Source organism: Zeus faber, assembly GCF_960531495.2.
Source record: "Zeus faber genome assembly, chromosome: 22".
Lineage (NCBI taxonomy): Eukaryota > Metazoa > Chordata > Actinopteri > Zeiformes > Zeidae > Zeus > Zeus faber.
The window spans coordinates 15640497-15659535 of NC_137209.1; the positions used below are offsets into that span (position 1 = coordinate 15640497).

A 19039-nucleotide genomic window follows, 5' to 3' on the forward strand; every position below is an offset into this window, starting at 1 on the left:
ATTAACACATCAAGCAAGACATCAATAAAATATTCAGAGACTTTTATAATAAGCTTTATCACTCAGATAATGAATCAAATATATCAAACATTAACTCATTCCTCGATGATATCGACCTCCTACCACGTTAGATCAATCACTTCGTCTAGAATAACTCAGAAAAGCTCTCTTCTCTATGCCCAACAATAAATCATCCAGATCTGATGGCTACCCAGTGGAATTCTATAAACACTTCTGGCCACTTATATCCCCATTATTCATCAGAATGGTTACAAAGATTAAGTCAACCTCCACTGTGCCTCCGCACATGAATGCTGTTCTCATTTCAGTTTTGCTGAAACCCAATAAGGACCCAACCCTTACCTCCAGTTATAGACCCATAAGCCTAATTAATTTTGAGTTAAAGATTATTAGGAAAACACTAACCCACAGAATCAAAAAAGCAATTCCATTTATAATTCACCCAGACCAAACAGGCTTTGTCAAGGGCAGACACTCATCCAACAATATGTGCCATTTATTCAGTCTGATCAGCATATCTCAAAGGAACAACTTAAATACCGTTATTGCTTCTTAGATGTCGACAAGGCTTTTGACAGAGTTGGACATCTCTTTTCCACCCTCAACAATTTGGCTTTGGAGTGTCACTCATTGAATGGATCAGAATTCTGTACAATTCACCATCTGCTCCTGTCCTTACCAATGGCTACACTTCACAGGGTTTCACTCCACAACGTGGCACAAGACAAGGATGTCCACTCTTCCCTTTACTATTTGCTATCTTTATTGAACCCCTCACATCGGCCATCCCTCAAAACAGTTATCATTGGCATACAAACTGGAAACTCTGTTCACAAAATCAGTTTGAATGCAGAAGACTGTTTCGGAACCCAATATCATCCCTACCAGAAGTGTTCAATCTTATATCTAAATTTTCCACCATCTCAGACTATTCAATAAACTGGACCAAAACCACGTGTTACCACTCATTGGGGAAGACTGGAATGCTGTAACCCAGAAACATCCGTTAACCATTACAAGAGGCAACATTAGATACCTTGGTAATGATATCTACACCAATCCGTCCGATTCAAGATTCAAGATTTTTTATTCAAGATTTTTACTTGTCACATACATATACATACTTCCATACATATATGCAGTGAAATGTAATATTTGATTTGTTTGTTGTTGTTGTTTGTTGTTGATTTGTAATATTTCGATTTGTTTACCCTTAGTTTTATGCCATTGCTCAAATCCATTAAAGAAGACCTCACTCGATGGAACAACCTACCCATCTTACTAAATGGTAGGATAGCAGCAGTGAAAATGAATGTACTACCAAAAATAAACTATATATTCCAGTCCAACCAACAGTAAATTGGTTTAATACTCTAGACTCAATAAACAATCAATTCTATTGAAAATACAAGAAACCGAGAATTAAACTAGCAACACTGCAGAAAAACAAATACTGTGGAGGCCTAGCAGATACAACTATTTAGCGAACTATCTTCAATTTATAATGAAATGGTTAAGACCAGAGCAACAATTGGGCCATGGATGGCAAGACATTCCACAAACAGAATGTCAGGATTTATCAATACCTGATCTCCCATTCCTTACTGAATGGATAAAGAAACATAATTGCTTGAAAAACCCATTCTCAAACTATCTCCAAACAAATTCACTCCATTCGAGCACAACCCGGATAATCTGGTTAAAAACAGACCAATAATCTACAGGTCTTGGAAAAGGCAAGGAATTGCTCATCTGGAACACATTTTTGAAAACAATTTGCTTATATCCTTCCAAAACCTTAACCCAAAGGTATAATACGGTAGTCACAGTTTCCTGCAATTCCTTCAACTATAGCAGTGTCTAAAAGTTAAAATCAAATTAACGAACAATATCCTACAACCACCTCCGATGACTGAACCTCTTACTCATATGGTCATTTAAAAAATCCCTTTGCCTGAGTCTGGCTGGGTGTGCTTGGTGCAAGCTTCCCATCTGGTCTTCTTCGGTGGGAGGCGGACTCCTGTCATCGCACCAGACTGCCTGGGTACCTGTGCTCTGGTGCTCTCTGGTGCATTGGGCACTCGTCGCTGGAGGGCCGGGCTGTGGGTGGGGTGCTGCCGCCCTCTGTTCTGTGGTCGCATGTGCGACGGCTTGAGGCTGGTCCAAACTACACTACACCAGACCAGGGTCTGAGGGGCAAGAAGGGTGCGAGTGATTCGAGTTCAACTCGCTTGGAGGACTCGCACCCCCATACCCCGCAATTTTAACTGCACCGTCAACAGCACACATTGAACACTGGGATTTTCTGGGGTGGCGGGGGTGCTGGTTGGTTGGTGTGGGGGTGTGGTGGCCCCCTGCCGGCTGGATTTGAGTCTTGACGTCTTGCACCTGGTGGTTTCTGGCGTGCTGTGACCGGGTGGGTCTGCGTAGAATACCCCCAGGTGCCTTCTGGGACCCCTGGGAGGTCCCCTGCGGTCGTGGGTTGGGGTGCGGCCTCGGCCCTTGATAACACTGTGAGGCTTCTCTGTGGCGGGTACAGGGCACACATATTTGGTGGCCTGCAGGCGTTGGCAGGGGAGGCTGACATCCAGCTGCCCCGCGCTGAGCACATTCAGCTATGTGGATGGTCGCTCGGTGCTCGCACCTGGATGGGGGGGTCTGACTGGTTGTGATGGGGCGTGCCCTGGAGGCGAGCAAGCAGGGCTGGATCGGGCGGGGTGTCAGTCTGTGGGCAAGTGATTTGGCTCCGAGCCTGCGGTCCGTGCCTGATGTCCGCGGCCCGATTTCTGCAACTGCATCTTGTGCCTGCACATGGGGGTGGGTTGTATGTGTGCGCCTTAGGGGTGCAGGGTCACCCCAGATGCTCCAGGACTGGGTTATGCACCTCGGGGCCAGGCATGGGTGTCTCTGGGAGCTGGGGGGTGTTCTGTGACTGTAGGGCGGAGTGCTCTGGGCTTTGCTGCGGACTTGGGGTGTCTGTATGGCTGCGGGCCTCAGAGGTAGCTTCGGGGCCTTTTCCGCTGCTTGGAGGCTCTACGATATAATACCTACCTTATAAACTAGAACCAATTAGGACAAGTCCTGTACACTCACCTGTGGACATTTCACACACACAGGAACGCACCCACACAGACGGACGCACAAACACCTGCCATAAATATGACAGGAAGAGGCCAGGTGCCGAATCTCTGTTTTCCTGGACTCAATAAACTGCTTTTTTCGATAAATGTTGTCGTCTGATGTTTCTTTGTTTGTTTTACCATGTACATGTGGTTGTTTGGTTCTATGGTCATTTGTCTCACTCGTGGTGGTTCTCCCTCACTTGGAATTGTGATTAGTTGTTTATAGACCAAAACACAGGTACGATAGTTCTCCAAAGAGGGGGATAGGTGGTGGTTCTGTGTAACGAAAAACTTGTACAGGTCGTCCACTGGACAGAGTTATTGCAGCAGTTCTTGATGATTAAAGAATGAATAAAGACTCTGTCCCAGATGTAATGGCATACAAATACAAATAAATACTGTGTTGTTTGCCCAGCATTCTGACAGCACAGGTTAAAAAAAACAACAAAAAAATACACAGGAATAACATTTCAATGGGGAATTATAAATAAGGGAAATCATTAATATATTTTTATTTGTGTGAATTGTTCGCGTTCGGACACTCTCTGTGCACCCGATCGCCATGCCCTGTTCGTCCAAATAAAACAACTAAAACATGGAGATGCGGCACGGAGGAAAACGCACAACTCGTAGTTTTGTTAAGATTATTTTCTGCACATAAAGCATGGAGGGGGGTGATCGGGGAGAGAGACACTGAGAAAGTGTCCCCATAACACACGGTTTCCTTCCATACCGTCGTTGGTGCCGTCTGAGCTGCAATTTAATCACCATGCGCACCACCACGTCCAAATCCTGCAACTGCTTCCTCATTGCTGCGCGCATACGTCAACATACTGTGCATCCTTTCTATGTACGCAAATGAATGAGCTCCATCTGTTGCTCCCCGTGGTCCCATGGACGGACGGGGGGAGGGGGCGATATTTTGATAATGTGAAAATATTGCTTTTGGTAGCAAATATCGACCCAAGCCTAAACCAGCCCTAGATTGATTCCCAAGCATAAACGGGATATGTTAGTACACAAGGACGCTATTAGTTTAGGATTAGGAGGAGAGAGATAGAGAAAAAGAAACGTATTGAAGAAAGAAGTTGATTCAAATAAAATCAACATTTATACGTGCACCAGACTCCTCTCACTGGCACTCAGAAAAGAGAAAGCTATTTGAAAGTGTCTTGCCCCTACATAACCCTGATGTACAATAAAGCAACCCAAGACTGTGAGTTGGCAGATAATAAATCTAGACTAGACTGTCCATAACAAAATATACAGTATATACAACATATAACAGCAAAATCTGTAACAACCAACATCAAAAAAAAAGACCCTCCATAAACTAAAGAATGGAATTACTGTATTTTCCGGACTATAAGGCGCACTTAAAAGCCTTTAAATTTCTCAAAAAATGACAGTGCGCCTTATAATCTGGAGCGCCTTATAAATGGATTATTTCTGGTTGTGCTGACTGACCTCGAAGCGATTTTGTGTGGTACACGGCACTCTGTCAACATGTTTTAGTACGACTTTGGTAATCTACAAAGCCGCACCGCTTGCAGATTTACGGCTACCGTAGTCAGGAGCGTCGCGGAGTAATACATACTGTGCTTCACCATAATATTACAGTGTGTGTGTATAAGGATCTCAAAATGGCACATGTCAAGAGACACGCTTACGATGCGGACTTCAAACTCGAGGCTATCAGTCACGCAGTAGAACATGGGAATAGAGCAGCTGCGAGAGAATTCAACATTATGAATCAATGGTACGGAAGTGGAGAAAGCAAGAAGATCACCTGCGCCAATTAAACAAGACCACACAGAGTTTCCGAGGGAACAAATCGAGATGGCCACAGTTAGAGGACAAAATTGAACTAAATTGAACAGTGGGTTATTGAACAGAGAGCAGCAGGTAGAAGCGTCTCTACAGTCTCTATTCGACTGAAGGCAACAGCGTTAGCACGGGACATGAATATCAATGACTTTCGAGGCGTTCCTTCTTGGTGCTTTAGTTTTATGAAAAGACGTAATTTCTCCATCTGCACACAAACTACCGTCTCGCAGCAACTGCCAAAAGATTATGAAGAAAAGCTGGCCACTTTCCGCGCATACTGCAAAAACAAGGTCACTGAAAAGAAGATCCGGCCAGAGCACATGACGCAACGACACTGACTCGGATACTGACGAGAGGGATCCGGGCATGCTGGATGCCGTAATCGCCCAACTGTTAAACTCGGACACTGAAGATGAAGAATTTGAGGGATATGTGGACGAGGAATGAACTGAAAAAGTGAGTGTATTGTACATGTTATAAGTGAACAATTTTGAGAGTTATTGTGAATACGCTAACGTTTGATTTAGCGGTATCAGACTGGTTTTTTTACGTGTTACAACTGAACAAGGTTGGGAGTTATTGTGAATACGCTCATTAACGTTTGAACAATGCCGAGAGTTATTGTGAAGACGTTTAATAAAGTGTGGCTGACTGGCTTATCTGACTGTTTTGTTTCGCTTAATGCGCCTTATAGTCCGGTGCGCTTTACATATGAAAAAAGATTGAAAATAGACCATTCATTGACAGTGCGCCTTATAATCCATTGCGCCCTATAGTGCGGAAAATACGGTAACCTTAACACAACAAGAGTGACACAATTTTGATTCAGTGCCACTTCTCTGCAGCCAATTCAGGGTTGTTCAATTGTTTATTCAGTTCCCTGGCATCTGCCTGGGGATGACCAATGGGTGATGGCAGCGGGTGATCTTGTGATGTACGAAGGCAAACTTAAGGTCGGAACATACCTGGCTCATTTGACTGGCAAATCAGAGCAATAGAGAGGTAAACAAATAAAGGCCACACGTTGTCTAGCAGTGTAAGGGTAAATGTAGATTTGTTCTCTTCAACAGTTCCTTATTCCACTCAAAGAAATCCTTTAAATTACAGTTCAGTTACATCACAGAAGACTGCAAAACTCTCAAAGCTGAATCAACTTATTCGCACACAGTCTGGAAAGAGATGTAGGGTTTCTTTTCTCAAAATTTTGGCTTCTCAAGATGTCAATTGTTGCTGTGTAACAGCATTAAAATGATGATCTGCATTTCAGGGCGTTTAAACAGGCCTTAAATGGTTTTATAGTTGGTAAAGGTTTTTTTTTCTTCTTTCCCAGTATTTATTTATTTATTTATCTATGTATTTATTTATTTGCTGTAGCATAAATGGAAGGCCTCCCATTAACACGTAAAACAACCTGAGTGTTAAAGGGGGCAAAGAAAGAGAAGATAAAATGTAGGAAAAGTGTCTGGAACATGGATGTACCCTGAATTTGTTCTTTTTCAATATCCATATATATCCAGCTCTTGGTTTCCAGATGGTAAGTCAAAGGTTGGTCTGAGTATCATCAAAACATTTTCACTTCGACTTCAACAGTATTTCCAAAACAAAGTTACTGAAGGAAACGCCACGTACTGCTTTTAAATATAAAAAAGAACCCTGCCTAATCTTCTGTTAAGCCCTTTTAACGAAAATGACAACAGATTTTCTGTACCTCTACAAAAAAAGTGTTTTTCCTCTGTCTAGAAACTAAAGAGCAAAATAAATACTGAGGGGTGAATTCACAAAGGATGGATTGCGGTCGCTAATAGAACCATCAATTGCGCCTGCTATCTGCGCCATCTTAGCGTCCAATTGACAAAAGATATTGCACTAATGATGTTGTGGTGTGGGGGTGGTGTGGTTTAAGCAGCCACACCTGTCTTGGGTTTAGGTAATTGGGCCTAGGATCAGCTTGGCTGGGTGCCTGTTGCTCGTTAGAGTAATCACCGAGCAACAGGTAAAACCCCCATCCCCACCCATGCCGAGTGCTCCTCTCCTGTGTGTGGGGATGGGGGTTTTACCTGTTGCGAGTTGATTACTCTAACGAGCAACAGACGCACAGCCACCCTGATTTTGTTCTGGGCCCAATTACCCAAGACAGGTGTAGCTGCTTAAACGACACCACCCCAACACCACAGATATGCAAGCGCAAACACGGCCATAAAGTGTTTCTGCCGAGTGTAATTTGCCCTTGTTTTGCATCGGATTGCAATTATCCATGTGGCAAAGTAAATAATCTGTGCAGCCGTGCGTCAGTGGGGGGAGGGTCTCCATTGGAGAGTCTTTACACATTTACGCCACTGCTCTACACTTGCCTGTTTCACAAATGATTAGTCTTAAATAATATAAATCTTGAAATAAATGTCGGACAGTAGTAATTTAGATTTAAAGTGTTTAATGAATATGTTAAATTGTAAGGGAATCCTTGGAGGGGCTGTGGCGGTGCTATGCCAAATCCTGACGAGGGGATTTGAAAATAATGGAAATGACAGGTGTCTGCAGGCACCTCTCTGCAGATGGTAGTAATTTCACTCTATGGCTAGAGGGAATTTCACTCTATGGCTAGACTCTGTGGCTTTTAGCCCTGGTGTTTTTGAATTGGACGTTATTTGCAGCGAGTCTGACTTGCATAGAAAGGAGCCAATTTTATGCCAAATGTTTGCATAATACCTCATTTAAATAGCAACAGAGCACTGAGGCTCTAATTGTGTGGCAGCGTAGTTAGCGGTGCATTTCACCATTTGCGGGTGCTTTGTGAGTTAGACACTTGATTCTCTGCTAATTTGCAGAGGTTAAGTGGCAGCAAAAGCCGCGCAATCCTTTTGCGAATTCGCCCCTGAGGGTGCAAACTTTGGTTCTAAATGCGACAGAATGTTTCAATGCTCAAAACCATCCAGCCAAAATAAAGATACACACCTAAAGAGTGTATATATGCAGCATGTAAAATGTACCTCTACTTAATGGCTGAAAAAAAGTTCAAATATTACAACAACAAAAATTTTTGGAATTTAATAAAAGGTATTAAGTGCATTTTTTTGCGAAATGTAAGTTATTACTATGTTGTCGAGTATGATTCCAGTGAGAAACATGCTGTCTTTACTTAGAGACGATTATTTATTTTTATTACAACGTGGTGCAACGACAGTCACCTCTGAGTCCACGCGGACGTTTGTGCAATATGTAATGAAATTCCCTCCAGGCGTTCCTGAAATATTGCGTTCACGAGAATGGAACGGATGGACACACGTACAGACGGAAGGACAACGCGAAAACATAATTCCCCAGGCCACGGCTGTTGCCAGGGCCGAGGAACAAATATGATAATATACTGTATATATTTCGTAAAAAATATATAATTGTTATGATACCCAGCTTTAGTCAAAGACAAGTTAGCAGAAGGAAGTGACAACATTGGGTTGGACTTAGAACATAAAGAGTGGAATGGGAGAGACTCGGGGTGGGAGTGAGGGTGGGGTTGTTTGCGTGCTTGTCTTCTTCCCTTCTCAGACTCCCAAACTCGAGCCCCTGCCCCCCTCCCCCGTGCGTGCGTCACTCACCTTGAGGTCGCGGTGGACCACGCCCATCTGGTGGCAATGGAGCACGGCTTCCAGGATCTGCTGAATGCAATGACTGCATGCCAACACCGGGTGGAAGGGTGGAGGAGGAGGAAGAGGAGGAGGATGGGTGGGGGGGGGGGTGGAGTTGAGGTGAGGCGAAGTGAGGCGTGAGTTAGTTTTGTGAGGGTACCCGCAGCCGCAGGACAGCCGCCAGCAACCCGCAGCTTACGGAGGTGTGAAGTGTGGAGCGGTTTGGGAGGGTGACGGGGGACGGGATGGGAGGGGAGCAGCGGAAGTGCAGATACCGGCAGGGTTGAAAGAACGGACTGCTCGACGTGAAAGTTCCCGTCTTGAAACACTTCCGGCCTGGCCTGCACTGTGCTGCTGCTCCACCCTCCACCCCAAACAACTCCCAAATCCCCCAAAGACCTGAAGTGATGCTCGCTCCAGGCTGACCGAGAGAACCTGCCCGAAAGAGGGCAGGTCCTCTCGGTGTTTGAGGAAGGACAGATTAAGTTGCCCCATCTTACCCGTCCCCTCTCCACCCCTCCCCGCCTGCTTGAAAACAGGCGCCTCATGCACTTCTGTGAACTTTCTGCATACACGTGAGGTGGGAGGCGGTGTGTGTGTGTGTGTGTGTGCCTGTGTGGGCGTGTGCGTTGGGAAGAGGCGCAGCACGTGTCCTCTCCAGTCTCCTCCTCCTCCATCTGCCCCTCACCCCTGCCTCTGACCTGGAGAGGCTAAGGCGAAAATGGGCAATCAGAGTGAAGAAGGGCTGGGCGAACACCTCTATCAGGATAGGGGATGATAATATTTTGCGGATGACCATTTGACATCATCATCATATGTTAAATGGATGTTATAACCCAACTGGCACAGGCATTGAAGTTCCAAAAATTGCATCACTTCAATGTAAAGCAGCCTTAAAAACAACATTTATCTATTTTAATATTTTACAAAAGTCCCATCAATCCGAGCGATATATCACGATATATCGCCCAGCCCTAGAGTGAAGCTATTGTTTACTATATATATTTTTTTTAATATATATATATATATATATATATATATATATATATATATATATATATATATATATAGGGTCAGAAGCCCTGCCCTTCAGGGGCTTTGGTTGAAATTCGGGTTTCCGGTTCAGGTGATGGAGGAGGGGATTGGAAGGGATCGCTGGGAAAGGGCAGGCCTGTTTCTTTTGTTAACTGCTGTTAACAGTTTTTACTAACCTTCAGATCCCTGTGGACTATGCCGTGAATGTGGCAATGATTTACACTTTCTAGAATCTGCTGTATGCATTGGCTGGATGAAGAGAAAGAGGCCAGGCCAGAAGCAGAAAAATAAAAACATCAAAAAAGAGAGGAAGAAGGGAAATGGGTAAATGTCAAAACAAAAAAAAAAACAAAAAAAAAAAAAACAACCTAAAGATATCGAACACAAAAAGGGAAGTCACGAGCAACGCAAAAACAAGGTTGCATGTTCACAATAAAATGATTCACCGAAAAACAGAATCCATGCTAACAGTCTTGTTTTGATGCTTAAAACAGGGAAACAATACTGACTTGGATACAAATTTTGTGGTTTATACTTTTCAAAGTGCTCCAGAAAATTTTTGGTAGAAAATGTATGACATAGCAATACAAAAAACGTGTAAAAAATTTAACATAATACAAATTCCGAAATATAATTAATATTTGTATATAAAAAATAAATATATACGGTATACACTGATAAATCTTTCCGGGTGGGGAAGACCTTCAGGTTTGAATAGGACAGTAGGAGATAGGGAGGGATGGAGGGGAGCATCTGTCTTAATAACGCATTGGCATCGACCAGATGATTGTGTTTATTTTCTCTGTGGGATTTAGCAAGTTTTGCATCGAATATTTAAATTCAATGAAAGTGGAATATGAGGTTTTTTTTTCCCTAATTAAACAAAAGCAGGTAATGTCAAGCTACTCTTGTCCATGTAAACAAACAGGCACGTTGTAGGCATTTTATAAAGACAGAAACACACACACACACACACTTATTTTTTATCATTATCATTTTATTATATATATATATATATATATATATGTATATATATATATATATATATATCTCCCAAATTTTAAAAAAATTTCCCCAATAAAAATATCTGGTACCTTGATTAAAAAATGAATCCAAATCTCGCAATATGACCCGAAACATTCAGAAAACGAATAGAAAACTTGAGATTTGGGCTGAAATTGTGCATTACATGACTATTTCATGATGCCCAGTCCCGTAGATTTGTTTTGAAAAATGTAGTAACTTTTCTAAAATATTGACTATACGTGAGATTCAAAGTGGGTGGATTCTGTTTTGGGTATTTCCTGTTTTCTATTCAATGGTGCAGGAGGAGAAGAAACAAACCATGAATGATCATGGAGGGTAATTGGGAGGGGATTTAAAGGCCACCTCTAGTATTTTTAACTTGTGATTTCTATTGCATTCCCTGCTGAAATACATCGATTCCATGGTCACAATCAAATTGTACATGTTGACATATAACTGAAATTAACACCAAAAGTTAAGACATTTCTGGTGTGTTGTATGTTTGATGCCTTTTGGTGACTGAGGTCGGCATCCCCATTTTTTTTTGGAGAAAATTGAGGGGGGAAAAGCAGGTCAACTGGAGGTAGAGGTGAACACTGTCAGGTACATTCATGGCCAATTTTTTAACTGTGTGTATTTGCATGTGTTTAAACAAGTGTGTGTCTAGACATGTGTACCATAAATACTGCAAATATATAGTGTGCTCTATTAATATGATAGTTGATTCATTTTGTGGTGTGTATCCATCATCAAGTAATCAGTCAATCTGTAATATCTATCAAGTAAATTAATCAAATGATTGATGTCATCCAAATGGACGCTAACACTGACCTGGCGTCCGCTTCACTATAGTACTCCCTGGCAACGATGTCTTCGAACAACTCGCCGCCAGTGACTCTGAAAGTGAGGAAAGAGAGGAGAAAGAGAATGGAATCAAATGGAAGTAAAGTGATGATGGGAAGACGGTATTAAACTCCTGTAGAATGTTGTTTTTGTGAACCCCAAGTAGGGAACAATTTGGGAAAATAATCAAATTGCGATTTTTTTAGACCAATATTGCGATTGCAATTCAGTATGCAATTTATTTTTAAGTTCCTTAACCTATGTATTATTCACTTACCACAAGTAATAAATCATTCTATAGCAGTGCATGATGCATGATGGAAGCAATAATTGCACTTTATTATTATTATTACCATTAACATATTATTACCATGTTTTTATTACCATTGCATCCACAAATGTATTATTATACACGCATTACGTACAAATGTATACAAGTAGACGGCAGACAATAAGTTATGTAGAGAAAGCGCCAAGCCGACTAGCCTGCGCATGTCTGCTACACCTGCAGCAGTAGATGTCGTGTTCTCCGGAATATCACACCAAAATTAAGTTCAATGGCTTAAATAAAAACTATTTAAAAAAAAGTTATTTTTTCTTTTTATTAATTGCATGTAGGCGATTGTGGTGCTTGTAGCCGATAGAGGATTTGGTGGTCTCGCGTGGCACGGTTGGAATAAGCTGCAGGTTATTACTTATATACGGTAAAAATATAATTAAATATAAATAATTAATTATAAAATTGCCTGTGGAAACCAGATGATCAGCCACAGTTCTCTCAGTTAACAGACATTGACTAGGAAGGAAGACAAGGAAGGACAACCGGTGAACTAGCGACAGGGTCATGGGGCCCCAAGGCTCATTGATACGCGTGGGGAGCGAGGGCTAGCCCATCTGGTCCGATCCCACAGAAGAGCTACTGTAGCACTAATTGCTGGAAAAGTTAATACTGGTTATGATAGAAAGGTGTCGGAACACAGTGCATCACAGCTTGCTGCGTATGGGGCTGCATTGCCGCAGAGTTCCCATGCTGACACGTCCACCGCCGAAAGCGCCTACAATGGGCAGATGAGCGTCAGAACTGGACCATGAAGGTAGCCTGGTCTGATGAATCATGGTTTTTGTTACATCATATGAATGGCTGGGTGCGTGTGTTTTGTTTACCTGGGGAAGAGATGGCACCACGATGCACTATGGGAAGAAGGCAAGCCTGCAGAGGCAGTGTGATGCTCTGGGCAATATTCTGCTGGGAAACCTTGGTTCCTGGCATTCATGTGGATGGTACTTTTGAAACGTACCACCTACCTAAACATTGATGCACACCAAGTACACCCCTTTCAGGCAACTGTATTTCCTGATGGCAATGACCTCTTTCAGCAGGATAATGCACCCTGCAAAACTGCAAAAATTGTTCGGGAATGATGATGATGGAGTGAATTGGAATGATTTGAGGAACATGACATTCTTGGTAAAGAATTCAAGGTGCTGACTTGGCCTCAATTCCCCAGACACCAATCCATTCGAGCATCTGTGGGATGTGTTGGAACAATAAGCCCGATCCATGGGGGCCCCACCTGTCAACTTACAGGACTTAAAGTATCTGCTGCTAATGTCTTGGTGTCAGATACCACAGGACACCTTCAGAGGTCTTGTGGAGTCCATGCCTCGATGGGTCAGGGTTGTTTTGGCGGGACCTACACAATATTAGGCAGGTGGTTTTAATGTTGTGGCCGATTGGTGAATTTTTCAGTCCAGTCAGACAGTCTTTATATGCCATATCGTAAGTTTGGCTACACCCGCACGTAAATAACGTAAGAGACTAGTAACGGGTAGCTGCACAGCTTCCAACTGGCAACTTACTGTAGCCAATGCTCAGTTTGGATTTCCTGCGGTAATTAGTGGAGTAGTGAAGAATTAGTGGTCCATGGAGCCCGTCGCTCCCTTGCTCTGGCAGCGAGCGAGCTGCTCCAGTGAGCTGCGAGGACTTGCTGCCGGAGCTCCGGGCTCCGCAGACTGCCGGCATTCAAGCCCGCGGGCTCACAGCTTCTTCTAGGAACTTAAATAAAAAGTGTGCTCCGATTCAATAAAATATGATATATCTTACAATATGTCCACTTGAGAGCTCAATGGACGAGATTTGACATCCATGAATTCTGCACTGCTAAAGTAGTAAAAAAATAAAAAAAAAGTGGTTCTTGGTTCAAGTCCAGCAAGCAAGTGGTGTCACTCTGGAAGCAGTTTTCCGGTTCTACAGCCAGTTGTTTTGCTGTTGAAACGCTAAGAACTGGTTCCAGATTAGGCACCAGCTCTGAACAGGCCCTCAGAATAAAAAGGGATAGAAAAGGGATAGAACAGACACACAGAAAGGCCTCAGTTGGGTTTGTACTCAGAATATTCTTGCTGTGAGGCAGCACTGCTAACCACTGAGCCGCTGTGCCACCAAATGCTGGAACAAATATAGTCTTTACAGGCAGAAAGGGCAAAAGTACAGGAAAATGTAGGTGTTTTAAGTTCTCAATCTTTTCCGGTGATGTCACAGGGGGGAGTTGTCATCTCTCTGCCACAGCGCAGTAGCAGGGTGGTAGTCAGTCGGGAGGTCAGAGCGGATGTTTACATTTTTCATTTCATACAAGTAGGGAACTAGGAAATAAGTCTAAAACAAAAACACACTCTGAGCGTCTCTCAATCTCTTCTCTCTCGGTCCTGACCTGTTACGTCACATTCAAATTGACAGGCAATGTCCAATATTCCTGTGGGTGTGGCCACGCCACAAAAATTAGTCCAGCTGTTATTCTAAGTAAAAAAAAATTTAAATAATTCTTAAATCTAATTAGTACATAATTTCCCAACATATCAATTCATTGTTATGTCAAGCTGCAAATTGCTCTTTAAGTGTGGCCTTTAAATTATGAGCTATAAAGTTACCAACAGGCATTTGAAAATAGAGTTCTCACATGTTCTTTATTACGTCGCTGTCAGTGATGATGGACTGACATAGCTGGTGGGAAAGTTAAAGGAAGCAATGTTTGGTTCGGATAAGTGGAGGTTCAGATAAATGGGGGGCGGGGGGGGGGGGGGGGGGTCTACTGTAGTCAAACAAGACTCCAATTCCTGTGTCCTTTTTCGTTCCGGGCGGAACGATCACCAGACACGGTCATCGTACGCTGTGGAAGCCCTGTTGACTCAGCTGTAAAAGGAGTTTCCCCCTTTTTCTTTCCATGAGATAATTCCTTCAGTTCAACCGCACTGTTAGTACAAGTCACAGAACCCTGCAATATGTCATGTCACCAATATGTCTTGGAGTGAGAGCAATGGGCTGTTAACACTTGAACTGAAGAGGAGTTCCCACATGTGTGCGCACAGACAGACACACACACAATAATGTAATAAGTTATTTTACAAGCCAAGAGCTCTATGCTGGCTCCATTACATGCTGGAAAAATATGCTGTCATGTCTTTCAGGACAAGTTTTTGCTTTCTTGCTTTTGGATTGTTTTGAATTATTTTTGGTGCACATTTTTTACAGTAGAACATCATCTGTCCCAACCCATGTTCATCTGACTAAAACGGGAATTCATTAATGCAAGTAAAAAAAAAAAGCAAATAAAAACAAACAAAAAAAAACTTAGTGAAGTCCTGGCAAAACGCCTGCGGCGACCTGGGTTCAAATTCAGCCTGCGGTCATTTGCTGCGTGTCACTCCCTCTCTCTACCCCCCTATTTCCTGTTTCTCTCCACTGCTCTCTACAATAAAATAAAAAACTGCTCGGCTTATTCAGGCTCAAGAGGAAACAAACATATGAACAATGTGATTCTAGAAATGTGAAATTGATGCAAACTTTGTCAGAAAAACGCTGTAGCCCGTGTGTGTACGAGTACGGACACATAATAGACATTTTCTTTTGGTGCTTGAAGTCACTGTGTTAGATAATGCGCCCCCCCCCCCTCTTCTTTTTAAGCCTTTAGTCAAATTAAAAAATGGAAGCGATTTCCCCTTCCAGCTGCCAAATTAGACAGTGGGCAGCAGCTGCACCGGAGAGAAGGAGAGAGAGATGTGGGTGGTAAGAAAAGAGGAAAAATTTATGGGAGTGTTGGAGAGGGAGCCAGGGAGGTAGATCCTGACATTTACAACAGAGGAGAGGGATATTGATTGCCGTATTAACAAATTGTGAAATATGTATATGAAGGAGGATGATGATGATAATGATGACAGAATTAGGCATTATCGAGTTAGGGATGAAGAGCTTTATCCTCATTTAGGGCTTTAAACAACATGGATGACTCCACTGGGAAGTGGGTTTCCGCACACTGCCACAGGTCTGCCACTCAAATATTCCATGTTTCTTTCCACAAGATGGGACGCTTCACGTGTGAATGCATTTTAACTCAGCTGGTAAATGGCTCAGGTATATGAATGGAAGCAATTGTGGTCTTTTTCAATGTACAAGAACTATTTTATTTAGGGATGCACCAAATGTGAAATTCTGCGCCGAAAAAAATAAAAATAACAATTTGGCCGATAGCTGATGTTGATGTTTACCGAGTTCTCCTGAATGCAGCATTACTTACAATTTACCGAGTTCCGGCAAACACAGCATCCCTTAATACTTAGAGCATTGGAGAGAGCTGTGTCCATGTCTTCTAAAATCGATCTCAGATGCCGTCCTTCTCTCAGGCGAAAAAAAAAAAGAAAAGGTTAATATGGCAGCCATTATATACTGTACCTGGGCGGCCTGCCCAAGTAAAGTCTGTGTGGTCTAGCAGCCAAAGCACCTTAGACATGTGCATGTTAATTATACATTCAAGTGTTGTTTACATTCACATTTTATGTAGAAATTATATTAAATACTCTTTAAATTATGTTTTTAAATACGGTTTAATTTTAAACACTACTTCACTATCCTTATTTTACATATTATGTAAAGTTGAGTTGGCTCTGGGACTAAGACTCCCCTTACTGGTAATGATGCTTGCATTGTTATCAAGTATTTGACAATAAACTTGAACTATAATTACACAGACCTAGTTTAAGTGCTCTCATTACAAGGCAATTGAAGTTTTTAATTAAAAACATTTAAATAAAAAACAGCTTCCATTTTTTAATTACAAAGTTGTGCAACATGATTAAAATAAAGCATTAAGACCTGCTGTCATTCATATGACAAAAAAAAAAACTATTGAACTTTGTAAGATGACCTCTGGTCAGGGTTCAAAGGACCATGTCTCAGGTAATGTGTTAGGGGTGAAAATCTGAAATCTCTCTCTGAAATGTGTTTTTGTGAAGTTAGCACCATCTCATGGTGAAACACTGATAATGAATGGGCGTGTTTACAGTTGAAATTAAGCCTTGTCAGGCACATGAGAGGGAGGGGGAACGGCAGCCGATTGGGAGTCCCCTGGTAGTTGGCTGGAGACTGGCTGGAAGCTGGTTGAAATTCGGCTGTCAACCAGCTGGAACAGCCCTCTTCAGGTTTTTTAACCCTGTATATGACCCGGGTTAAAAAACTGTAGTTAATAATGATACAGTAGACGAGCTTAAGAAGCCTTAGTCCTTTCTTTGGTTCAGTTATTTCAAATATAAAGTCATTGCACTTTTACCCTTTTTGTCCCTCTGCAGTTTCTGTAGTCCAAGCTCTGATTTGACCCTGTTGCCCTGTACTTCCCTAGGTACATCCTAAGAGGGTTTAGCTTTAGCTAACATGTTACGCTCGTTACGTTCGATGGCTCTTTGAGTCATCTTTCTCCTTTAATGGGCCAGGGGAGCAGGCGGTGTTTTAGAGGAGGCACAACACAGTTTTCCATAGCTGTAGTTGTGTGATTAAAGGAATTATTACTTAACTTTGGATTAAGTCTTGTTAAACAAGATGTAGACATATTTTGTTACCTGTGGAACTTAGAATAAACACTTTTCTTTGTCTCTTTTTTACACCAGAGTCATGTAGAAGTATTTTCTAAGAAGAGTGCAATATAGAGGAGTAACCAGCTGTTTCAACTAAAACTAAATGACCGTAAGCTCCCACATGTGGGAAACACTGGATAAACATTGGCCACTGCCATCTGTGAATGTCATCTTATTTGGCGATAGGCGGTAGCCGTCAACAAGGTTAATATCGGCTGATACTGATGCATGGCCGATAAATCGGTGCATCCATAATCTTATTAAGCTTGTTGTGCAAATTGGCCGTTGGATAATTTTTGGTGTAATTTCTATGGCTTCCATTAGTAGTCGCAATTAACTACTCTGTCTCTCTGTATGTCCTTGGATTACCTCGAAAATCATTCATCCAATGTACTTCGCATACTTCTGTGTCCTGTGTGAAGTCTGTTCTGTTGCATGAACTGCGATTCTGCACCGTGTCACGGAGCTGTGTTGTTTGTGACTTTGTATGTGCAAGTTGTTCACAGCTCTGATGAATCTGATGGTATCAGAGAGACCTTTCATCTCTGTGATTAAACAATGCTTATCTTGTGTAACTGAAACCGTTTCAGGTTTGACAGCATGTAAAAACAATGTTACTATGTACTGTTAAGTAGACAATCACCTTGAAGAGGATTACAGATCAATGGTGGGATCTTTGCCAGAGGAAGGGGTGATTGAATCAATAAGATCAATGTTTGTTGGGGGTGTTTTTGTTGTTTTGTTTTTTCAGGGAAAAGAAAAGCAGGATCAACTAATTATCAAGGGGTGGTATTAGACAAACAATGCAAGGCAGAACAATCTATAAGCCCCAAGTCTTATCTGCGAGGGATGAAGCAAGATCCATTTATCAGACAGTGTTGCTTCCATATTAAAGCCCCGGAAGAATCTACAGGCCAAAGGCCATACGGCAGAAATAGTGTTATTGCAGAGGACACTGTGACTCTGTCACTCTGTCTGTGTCTATATTTTTCTGTTGCAACGTTATCCTGAACACTCTGTTGTCAACAATTACAATTACTTGGTATATCCAAATATGACATGCATCCCTACACCGTTGAGGTGTAGGGATGGTGTGGTTGGAGCAGCCACACCTGTCCTGGGTCTAGGTAATTGGGGCTGAGGATCCGTGTGGCTGTATACCTGTTGGTCGTTGATTGGTCTAATGAGCAACAGGTAAAACCCCCATCCCCACACACACATTGGAGAGGAGCCCTTGTCATGACATGCTGTCCATCTGCTTCTGGGCTTGCTACAATAAATTTGTGGTTTTCCACCCCGTCGTCACTGTCTCTGTGCCGGAGGTCCCTGAAAAAGCCACTCGAGTGGCATGTGGCTGGCAGAACTGACACACACATCTCCCCATTCAAAGATATAGAAGTTTTGTCTTGATAGCCAATTCAAGCTAAGGCCACATTAAAGTATGTGATTTTAAAGGCCAGTTTGGCAACTGAGATCGGGCTGAGTTGTGGTAGTCCAGGGAAGCTGCGCTGTTGAATGGAAGCTGTCATTGATATATGTGTGTGTGTGTGTGTGTGAAAGACTCAAATCTGTCTCGATAAATCTGTACGATCCCAACTGACCAGGTCACAATTCTGGTTATGAGTCTTTCCAAAATCCTTTGGT

General features: G+C 42.5%; 1 protein-coding gene across 2 annotated transcripts in view; it reads right to left on the reverse strand.

Moving 5' to 3' along the window:
• Positions 1-19039, reverse strand: part of camk2d1 (calcium/calmodulin-dependent protein kinase (CaM kinase) II delta 1) — a 121510-nt gene that overhangs the window by 66916 nt on the left and 35555 nt on the right. The window contains exons 5-6 of one of the 2 annotated variants that reach the window (XM_080023388.1): positions 11486-11551; positions 8564-8636 (exon numbers count right to left, since the gene is read on the reverse strand). In XM_080023388.1, coding sequence (XP_079879514.1) covers positions 8564-8636; positions 11486-11551 — 139 coding nt within the window. Of the gene's footprint in view, positions 1-8563; positions 8637-9804; positions 9878-11485; positions 11552-19039 lie in introns of both variants that reach the window. The other variant, XM_080023387.1, reaches the window with a different exon arrangement.